We start from the raw sequence: 11405 nt of genomic DNA, 5'->3' as shown, positions 1-11405 counted from the left end.
CAACATGCAGGCTTTGCAAGACATCTCAGCTGACACCTGCCGCATCAGCCTCGGCATTAGAAGAAATTCAGGGCCACCATCATACGCATCATCCACCACATGGCCAGATAGGATCTGTTCGATGAACTGCCTGGCAGTAAGGTGACCGTAGACAATGACAAGATCCGTGTGGCTGTCAACACTGAAGCCTCCACACATCATCACAGAACCTTGGAAATGTATCGATTTCCCAGACAACATTGGGGGGCGGGGGGGAACCACTCGCCATGGGTCTCCACACATACACACAGTCATCACCTCGCTTCAGAGGATGTCGAGACTCGTCTGTAACACATTTCACCCCTGACGATGTTGTCGATTGACACAGGAATGGCAGAACTGTAGGCAAGCTCCAAGATGTCATGTCGTGTCAAGTGGAGCACTCGAACGGGATGTCTGGGTCATACGGCTTTTTTCTTGTAGCCTGTTCATTACAGTCTGATTGGAATAGAGGCTCCAGTGGCCGTTCTGAGATCGTGTAGCAGTACTTTGGCAGTATCCATACGATGCTGCAACACAGAGTGGGCCAGATATCAGTCTTCACACAGGGTTGTAATGCATTGTCGAATTTGTCCGACTCGCCTCGTGTACTAACCTGTCTCCCTGTAACGTGTCCACAACCCGTGAATGACAGACGGAGAGGCACTGGCATCTGCAGCAACATGACAGAAAGTCTGTCCTTGTTGGATCAGACTGGCTTTGCAAATGGCAGTGCATTAAGACGTCGCATTGCAAGTGCTCGGTTGAATAAAATGCCCGCAAATAACATGTCAACTCACTAGAAAACACTGGGATACCAGTACTCAATTCCTTCTAATGGGTCACCTGACACTATGATGCATGATGCAGCCAACAGATGGTGAATGATTTTAATTGTTGCATACATTGAAAGCAATGATCTCAAGCCATACTGCCTGTTTCAAATGGATTTAACATACCAGACATTGATCTACGTGTTCCTCTAATTATTTTGAACAGTGTATGTTTGAGTTAAAAGAGGGGTTTTCATTCAAAACAATTAAACAAAACGACAAACAAACTTTATAGAAAAGTTTAATATTAGTCAGCCACTTCTATGAAATAATAGAAAAGAGAGGAAATTAAAAACTTAACAATTCATTAATTGTTTATTATAAAAATAGTCAGTAGCTGATCTGCTGGCTGTATCTACTTTTGTAGCTCTTGTAAACAACAACATAACACGAAAAACAGAGTTCTCCAATATCTGTTTTCACCCTTCAACACTTGACTATTCATAATGCCCAAATAGTTGTATGACCCTCTATTACAATATGATTTTTGTGATGACTTTTAAAGGTTAGACTCAATAGCAAAATACTGATGACTTTTCAAGTTCAACCCTTATTGCTTTTTGAGAAAAACAAGAGTATATGTACTGTTTTCTTTTGCTTCCCTGTTTTATTTGATATTTTGATTCTAGGTATCTGGAAACATATAATACAAAAGTCTTAGAATTTTTCAATCTTTGATGCATGCATTTATTATTGGAATTAATAGGAATACGAAACCAAAAATATGTTCTTTCAGAAATTGGTTATTCCGAGCAGTTTTTACAGTCAAACTGTTAAACTGGGGATGAAGAGAGGGGGAAAACCGACACAACCAAGATCTGGTTGTTTCAGTCGTAACTGCCGTCACTACCTCAAATTTGCAAAATAATGAAGACTCAAATCTGACAAGACAATTAATTATGAGATCTTATTTTGTGAAAAATCCTGACATGATAGTACATTTTTTAGTCATCCGAAAAAAAATTTAGAAACACAGGCTTGTGTAACTTTTGGCTTATGTTTTAAAGGCAGTAGCCTTTTGTAAAATTGGAATACAGAATAAAAGTACTGGCTAATACCATTCAAGGGAATGACAAAGGGAAAACATAGCTCATACACAAAACTACAGGCTGTTTGTAAAAAAAAGTGTATTTTAAACACAGAGGGGTAAACAATGTAGGGAAGAGAATGCAAAAGGTAAACATATTTTTAAGAAAGTCAATATACATGAAACTTTCTATGTACACAAAACAGACAATATTAAATTAATAGTTTTTTGCTACAATGACAGGAGACATTTTCATTATAAAACAGATAAGAGACAACATTAGAGATGTAAAGAAATGAGGTACCACTCTACTTATTGCTCTCAGAAACTATTATATCCCATATTGGTTTCCACCCACATCAATTACTCGATGACAGATGAACAAACAAGGTACAGCAGACGTATAACACAATGAATTATAACAGCAGCTGCTAATCAACAAGAAATATGTTTATAAAACTGTCACATGCATTCAACAGTAATTGCCTCAGAAAGTGCCAGCAGTTGGTAAAAGTTTCTTTCCTTGAATATTTTGTCACTCACATTGTTAATAGGAGGTGAAAGTAAGTTCACACATCACACAAATTGACACTTCCTCTATTTATCATTAAGCAACACCAAGTCACAATCTATCCATACAAAAATTAAAACCATAGTTACACAAAAGCCAATTTTTTAAAAGTGATACAATGGAATGATGGTAGAAACTTTCGTTACAGTGTATAACGGAACCACAATACTATTGTAATCATACAAATATACCCAATAGCAGAGCTAAGAAAATTGAAGTCTAACAATTTTATGTTCTATGGCCTTCACATGAGCAAAATGGACATGTGCACAGATTACATTAACACTGTACATTGTGGTATCTAACAAAAACATAAATAATCATCTTTATCAAAACTATATACACAACAAGTGATATAAAATAGATAAATGGTTGTATCGTGTATCTGACAGTTAAGGCCATAGCATACCTGCATACTTAAATTTATTTATACAGATGCCTGCTGTCATATATGAGAGATTCTTCCTTTACAGTGCAACAAACTTCATAAAGATTTTAGAACCTATTCTTCTGCAACAGATGTTGCAGATACCAAATGAGTATACAAAGCTATACACTTGTATAGTATTATATGCCATTTGACAGATAAAGGAATGCAAATAATGAAGTTCGTACTGCATTCGTTTCTCCCTTTTCTTCCACGTCATGCATTTACATTGCTAATTTTATACAAACATAATACCTGAAATTATTTCAGCTTGTAGAAAAATATGACGATATATCTTTCATAGCTTTTAAGCCTATAGGATCAAAAGCAAATTATATACACTGAATTATTCTACTTTTTTCATCAAGCCTGCATTAAAATATTGGATGTGGCACTAAATGTAATACCTATATTTTAAAATTACAATTACAAATTTATGAGATCATTAATTAAAATTAGCAGCTTATTAAAGTACACACTGATGATACACCTAGTATGAAAGTGATTTCATTTACAGTTTTTTACAAACAGTATGGAAACACAATCTGTTTCTATTTACAAAACACCCATACAGGAAAATTCTCTCTCCCCCCCCCCCCCCTCCCACGCCCCTCCCAAAAACACACACACACACACACACACACACACACACACACACACACACACACACACACAGAGAGAGAGAGAGAGAGAGAGAGAGAGAGAGAGAGAGAGAGAGAGAGAGAGAGTCTTAATGTTATGTTTCAACATGTATTCACATATTTTGCTTTCAAAAATACGGAATCATTAATCCCTAAAGTACTGTCACATAACATGTCCAATTTAGACATCTAATAATTACACTGTAAGTTTATTTACATTTTAACATCTAACACAGGATCTGGTACTCATCCCTGTGTGGCTCAATTTCTGTTAAATCAACTGTTAGTGTGTCAGTGGAAACTAAAACTTCTGTGGTTTCCACAATGAAGAGGATAATTGTTTTCTATTAAACTGCTATAACTCAGTAACAGTCACGTTGCCACAAGCAAAAGTCAAAATAAATAAATTAATTACTTTGTGTAGGAAGGGTTTTGCTATATACCCACCATCCTCTATTAGAGGAAATCTGCAACAAATAATCTGCTTCCTTAACAGGAATTAGAGTTTACAGTGAGTGTCAAGCTAGTTTGCATAATGTTTTCTTTAAATTAATTTCAAATCTCTTCTACAATGTCAGTGTTCAATAATGAAGCAATATTCTTGGAAAACCAAAAATTGCTACAGGTGGGGGAAAAAAAAACTACACCTAAGTCATGAAAAAGATTTGCTGATTTAATAGTGAAGCAGTGCCTGACCGACATTGCAAAATATGATTATACACAATTCTCTCTTCAAAATAATTTTTTCCATTAAAGCAGTGCCATTCATTAATAGCAGCAACGATTTACAAAAATATTTGAACTTTTTTCAATGAGCCACATTATTTTATAAGATGATCTTGTAATATGTAGGTATTATAAGATGACTCTTTAATATGCAGAACAAAATTTTTTTGAGTTAAATGAAAAATATTATACCTGGCAGAAGAGGGACTTAATTTTACCAATAACAGGTTGTTGCTCTAAATAGTAAATATCTCCAATATGCTACATATGTATCTACAAAATACTGAAATAACAAGTAACATGTAACTATCCTGAACAATAATAAATAATTTTTTACAATATATTATTATTCACATATATTAGAACACAGGTCACACTTACATTTCAAACTCCAAAGCTGTATTTGATGGTAATATATAGCAGTTCCAGATAAATGAAAGAATTGTAATTTGTTTTCAGTTCTTTACATGCAAGCATTGTTTGTTTATGTAAAGAATCTGGGGTATGCGATTTTGCATATTTAAACTGCCAGGTATAAGTTAGCCACACCTTTAACTACAGATTACCAATTTTTGCAGTAAGAATTAACAATGCACCATGTCCCACAATAACGATTACTACAGCTTCCCAATTTACATCAAGGACACCGACCATTGGTAGGATTATCATTAGACACCGAAAGGTGCTCCCAGTCGTCCACCTCACCCTCGTCATTGTCACTTTCTTCCGACAAACAACCTTCGGAATCGCTCGAGCTTGTGCTGCTTCCACTGCTGCTGCACGACGATCGCTGGGTGTCGTCTGGGTCGTAGAGCACCTCGGCGCCCGGAAAAATGTATCGGTTTGGATGTACAAAATAGTAAGAATTATCTGAAAAAAGAGAAAGAACAACCTATGTTTAAATTTTTTCTGAATGCCTGAAATACCTAACAGGAAGTTCAAAACAAGAAGTTTTATTTGCAGTGGATGATACCATAGTAATTTCATTGTAAGCCATTACTTTATTCAACAATTTGGGTCTTCTGCACAAACTACCATACTTTTTATAGCACTTAGATTATTTTAAAAACTTTCATAATAAATGAAGGGGTTTGAGATTTAAAATTTTCCCAGCAAATTAAATGTTCGAAAAGATTTCGGGATTGCAGCTGATTGTCATAAACTTCATTCGACAACATTTCAACTTGACGCATGCCAGTCATCTTCAGGTGAGCTGTCGAAGACTGACAAAGATGTTCTCCACTCCGTCTTATATACAGCGCAGATAGTATTGGCGCACATGCGTCAGAGTCACGGTGACAGAAGAATCACACCACTTGGCGGCAGCGTCCTCACTGGTGGAACTGCAAGAACCAGCTGTCTTTGGTATTGTCACTCGTCACAGTATTCTGGCGTCTTCATGTGGAGCACATCTCGGAGATGACGAGATTCCACACATTACCCAACTGGTAGCTGCTGTTGTGGTTCATTAGATTTTCTGTGATGATTTCAACAGATTTTTTTATAACGGAGTCTCAAAAACATGTTGCTGTGGCCAAAATTAATGTTTTCTCTTACTCCATTGAATGTCCGTCAGAGATCTAAGATTTCGGACCTGCTGGGATCAGTGAAGGATAATGTGTTATTGCAGAAGGTTGGAATTTACAAAATACCTTGCCAGCGTGGTATGACCTATAACAACACACACAGTGGAAGCACGTTCCACAGAACATAAATGCTACATTCACCTTCTGCAACCCAGCAAGTCTGCAGATGCGGAACATTGTATCTCCGACGGATATTCAATGGAGCATGACAAAGCATTAATTCTGGCCACAACAACTTCTTTTGGGACTCCATTATAAAAGAATCTGTCGAAATACGCATCGTGGAAAATCTATCGAATTGCGACAGCAGCTGCCAGCTGGATAATGCGTGCAATCCCGTCATCTCTGAGATTTGCTCCAGATGGAGACACCAGAATACTCAGATAACTGCACTGAGTGACAATGCCAAAGACAGCCGATCCTTGCAGTTCCACCAGCGAGGGAGGTGGAGTCCTTCTGTCAACGTGACTCTGACGCATGCGCGGCAATACCGTCAGTGTGCCATATAGGCGGAGCGGAGAACGTCTTCAATGGCTCACCTGAAGATGAATGGCAGGTGCCCAGTTGAAATTTCGTGGAATAAAGTTTACGATGGCCAGCTACAATCCCGAAATCTCTTAAAATGATGAAGTGGTTCTCAGCCGAAAACATGGTCTGAAATCTGACTGGCTAAGTGTAGAGAAGAGACTTGTGGCGTAACAACTAAAAATTGCATTTTTCATATTACGACAGACGGAAGACATGACCTATACAATAAAAAATAAGCATGATTAAGAACTGATCAAAGTTTGGTGATCAATCCTCCCAGCTTCTGCTAAGCCTCTGCCCCACACCCACCTTGGCCTGCCCCAGGACCCTAACCTCCCTCACCCTACTTAGCAGGCTCCCCTTCCTCTGTTCTGTCATTCCCTGCCAACCCACTCCTCCTCCTCCTCCTCCTTCTCATCAATGCTGGCGAGTCGCATCCCTATCCTGTGCAAATGTTGCCTCACTGCACGCTGTCGGCTGTCCTTCCCTGACCCTACCTCTTGCTACCCGCCTCCTTTCTACCTTCGCCCACACTACCCAATACAACAGCCCTCACCTCAGTCAACCTGCAGAACTGCAGCTATTTCAGCATTGTGTATTCCAATGGCTCAGTGTAGCTGTACAGATAGGTGTGTGTGTGTGCGTGACACTGAATACCTTTTTGAGGATTTGGGAATCCAGGCAAATTTAATGCAATTGCTGTTGACTGAAGTATTGTAGGTCAGGGGAGTTACTCAAGATATCACTCAACTGTTTCCAAAAAAAAAAAAAAAAAAAAAAAACCAACCACAATTATGTGCATGGCAGGTACTACTCACACTGTTCACTGACTTGTCCCTCAATAATTCTTAAGTCATGTAATTCAAAGTACATATGTAGTAACTTTACAGTAAAGTCAAACTGTAAGTTAGACTGTCTACTGATGATATAACTAAGGTCTTCTCCTGTGACTCTACAAATAGTTAATATGAGCTTACATTTAAACAACAATTGGCCAATAAACAACAATTGGCCAAGATGAAGGAATGAAGGTTTGTATGATCAAAGAGAAGAATTGCTCAACAAAACTGAATAGGATAAATTGCCACTCACCACACAGAGGACGCATTGAATAACGCACAAACATAATGAAAGGCCAGCTAAAAATTAAAGCTTTCAGGCATAATTCTTGGGAAATAACAAAACGCGCGCATAATAAGAGGTTACACATTTACCTTTCAGGAAACACACACACACACACACACACACACACACAAACACACACACGACCGCCTTCTTCGGCTGCTCTATACTGGACATTTCATTGTAAGAGGAATTGGTTAGAATAACAAAACAAAAATAAATAGGGGAACCTTTAACACTTTTGTAAGAAGCGAGGAGGAGGAGATTAGTTTTTTGTCCCATCAACAACGAGGTCATCAGAGACGAAGCACAAGCTGGGAATAGGGAAGGATGGGGAAGGAGTGCCCTTTCAAAGGAACCATCCCAGCATTTGCCTGAAACAATTTAGATAAATCAGGATGGCAGGACGTGGGTTTGAACCATCGTCCTCCCGAAGCGGCCAAAAGATATGACAGGCTAGCAAACTTGGATTAGGAAACATAAATAGTGAATATTTTCTACAGTGAGTCTACCACAACCATATATTGGTATACTATTCGTAGCCGCATTCATAAATAGCATAGATACGAGGCAATTGGAACACTGTACTTACTGTGAAATGGACTTCCTGGCCCCAGGTTGAAGGTCCCTGATTGAAGACAGAATACTTGGACAGTACCAAGAGATAAAGTAAAAGACACTAAATCGATGATTCCCTGATCAAACCAAACTGAATCTATAGTCATACCTATCCCAATTTTGCAAATGATAGTGATCATTTTAGCCAAGTGCAATGTTAGATTTAAATAACAACAAAACTGATACTAACAGGTACATAGATAAACTACAAAAATTAAGATATAACTGAACACTTTAGTGCTGAAACAAGATAAGGCAGGAACATGTAAGATGGAAAGGAAAAAAAAGAACAATCTGTGGACCAGCAACTAATGTTCGAAGATAAACAAACTGGAGCCTAGGGAACATGACACAAAGAGATATACAAGTAATACAGAATTTCATAAGAGTCAGATACAGACACAAAAATACACTTTTGACTAGATAACAATTAAGTGCCAATAGGCAAAAAAGGAAAACAGCTGGATGAGGCTAATAAATAGCTAGTTAGAGCGACGTATGGCAAAGTGCACTTAAATCACAATAATTCACATATGTATTTCACAGCAACATAGACTCATCTAAGGAATATACTGAGTTATATGATGGAGAAGACATAAGACATTTTCAGATTACCTAAATATAATAGACTTAGTTCAAAATGAATTTATCATGAATTACTATGTTAGAATTCAATGATGTTTTAATCAACTGAACAACAAGGTTTAGGTACAGCTGCTCAAAGTTATGTCTGTATACTGTCACTGCAGAACACTGCCACTGGAATACAAGTCAAACAACTGCCCCAATTACAATAGGAATTGTCACATAGTTCTCAAATTATGGGAACTTGACGTTACTATGCTATGTTTAAAAGTTAAGATTAACCGGCATTCTGAAGGATATCAATTTAGATTTAGGAAAGAAAAAGGAACGAGCAGTGCAAATTATTTTCAAAACAAGAACCGAGTCAAACAGGAAAAGCTATGCAGCATACATTGAATGTTTGAAGAATTTAACAAATCTGCACTAGACTGAAGACATAAAAGACTGCTTCTCAATTTATTAAAAAACCTGCCTACAGAAATAGACATTCATATTATAAGAAGGTGATCAGAATAAGAACTGATATTTGACAATTCTGAGCACTCTGTCAATTTCATTATGAAGCAGTCCTGGAGGCATTTTCAGCTGCAGTAGCTACAACACGGCTGGCATAGCCGCCGACCACCAAACACCGTGCAGAATTCATATGGTTAAATCAACAGTACCTACACAAAGTGCTGCTACCTCTTGGTGGAGAAAGACAAGCCTGTGTTGCAACGCCCCATCCTAACATAATTAAATCCAAGTCCTAACACTGCTAATACTGTCTTATGAAAGGAAAAGGGATATTTATCTTTTGACAAGAACAAGTAGAGATCCTGCATTAGTTGCACATTACAAAAACAAAAAAGGGGTATTTATCTTTTGGCAAGAACAAGTAGAGATCCTGCAGTAGTTGCACATCCCAGAAACTACTCTAAATTACTAGGAAAAGTTGTTAAAAATCAAGGAACATGCACACTATGTCAGAAATCAGTAATTCAGACAACAGACATATGGTTGTATGGAATGTTGTGAAATGAGACACAGGACAACCAGCCACAAAATAGGATAACATCACTATTGAATTAAGTGGAAGTGCTATAAATTATAGGTCATAGGTAGCAAATATGTTTAGTAATAACTTCTTGAATATAGTAGAAAATATAAGGACAAACTCAACAGAGTACTACAGATTTGTTTCCACGTAGTAAGATCCATCTTGACATCTTGGGTTGTCGGGTGTTCTGCCGGATATCAGCGTCGCTCTTGCATGATATTTCGGTCACGTAGCTCGTAACCTTCATCAGGTGCAACCTGAGACTATTCCTTGAGTGGACCTGGTCCAGTATTTATGCCTATGGCCTTCCCCCTCCATCAACGGCTGCAGGCGCTTCCTCTGTGGTCCGCGCCCATTCCCTGCGACCAGCTGGAGCGTTGCTGCTCCGTTTTCCATCCGCTGCGGTTCTAGGTGTTCCCTCTGCAGTCCGCGCCCACCAAACCCGCTCCTGGGGGTTTCATCTACGGTCTGGGGTACCAAGCGTTCCCCCTGCGGTCCGCAACCGCTCACCACGACCTGTTGGAGCGTTCCCGCTCCGTTTTTCCTCCGCTGCGGCTCTGGATGTTCCCTCTGCGGTCCGCGCCCACCAGTCCCACTTCTGGGTGTTCCATCTTCAGTCTGGTGCGCCTGGCAGTCCGTCAGGGGCTTGTTTTCCATCTCCATGTCTCTGGTTCTTCTGTTTGTGTAGTGTTGCAGCTGGCCCTGTTGCTCCTTTAATAATTCCAGAGCCGGATCCCAGGCTCTGCTTAGCTGGTACCCTGTGCCACGGTTCATAAGATCGTCAGCCATTTTAATTTCTATCGATTCTCTTATAACACTGTCCCAAAATCTGGGTGTTTGTGCTAGAATCTTGGTATCCTCATACTTCATGGCATGATCTAGTTCTAGACAATGTTCATCAATGGCTGACTTAGTCACCTGTCTTAATCTAGTGTGCCTCTGATGTTCTTTGCACCTGATCTCCACGGTTCTTGTCGTCTGGCCAATGTAGGACATGCCACATTGACAAGGTATATTGTAAATCCCTGGTTTTCATAACCCTAGGTCATCTTTGACACTCCCCAGCAGTCCCCCGATCTTGTTGGATGGACAGAAAACACACTTGATATTGTGTTTACGGAGGATCCTACTGATTCTGGCAGAAATAGAGCCAGCATAGGGCAGATATGCCACCTTCTTTGCTTCATCTTGGTCTTCTTCAGGAACCTGTGGTATAGTGGCTGGTTGGAGTGCCCTCTCAATTTGTCTTTCCGTGTATCCATTCTTGGAGAAAACTGTTTTGAGACGTTCTATCTCTATAGGTAGATTCTCTTGGTCTGACAGGGCACGTGCTCTGTGGACCAAAGTCTTCAGAACCCATTTCTTCTGTGCAGGGTGGTGACAGCTGCTGGCCTGCAGATATAAATCAGTGTGTGTCGGTTTTCGGTACACACTGTGGCCAATTGATCCATCTGCTTTCCTCTGGACTAGTACATCCAGAAATGGCAGCTGGTCATTCTTCTCCAGTTCCATGGTGAACTTGATATTAGGGTGGCATGAGTTAAGATGTTCAAGAAACTCATTGTGCCTGTCCATCCCATGTGGCCAAATCACGAAGGCGTCATCCACATACCTAAAGAAGCATGTGGGTTTAAATGTGGCTGTCTCCAATGCCCTCTCCTCAAAACTCTCCATAAACATGTTG

The 11405-nt window shown here is 39.3% G+C and overlaps 1 protein-coding gene across 2 annotated transcripts in view; it reads right to left on the bottom strand.

Moving 5' to 3' along the window:
* Positions 1 to 3491: 3491 nt before the first annotated feature.
* LOC126202759 (NAD-dependent protein deacetylase sirtuin-1) overlaps positions 3492 to 11405 on the bottom strand; it is a 63869-nt gene continuing 55955 nt past the window's right edge. For both annotated transcript variants that reach the window (XM_049936892.1, XM_049936893.1), the window contains exon 11: positions 3492 to 5113. In XM_049936892.1, coding sequence (XP_049792849.1) covers positions 4881 to 5113 — 233 coding nt within the window. In that variant the 3' untranslated portion in view covers positions 3492 to 4880. The remainder of the gene's footprint in view (positions 5114 to 11405) is intronic.

The sequence above is a fragment of the Schistocerca nitens genome, chromosome 1 (assembly GCF_023898315.1).
Source record: "Schistocerca nitens isolate TAMUIC-IGC-003100 chromosome 1, iqSchNite1.1, whole genome shotgun sequence".
Lineage (NCBI taxonomy): Eukaryota > Metazoa > Arthropoda > Insecta > Orthoptera > Acrididae > Schistocerca > Schistocerca nitens.
Note: the sequence above shows the minus strand (reverse complement) of the source record. Positions and strands in the feature narration are given on the sequence as shown.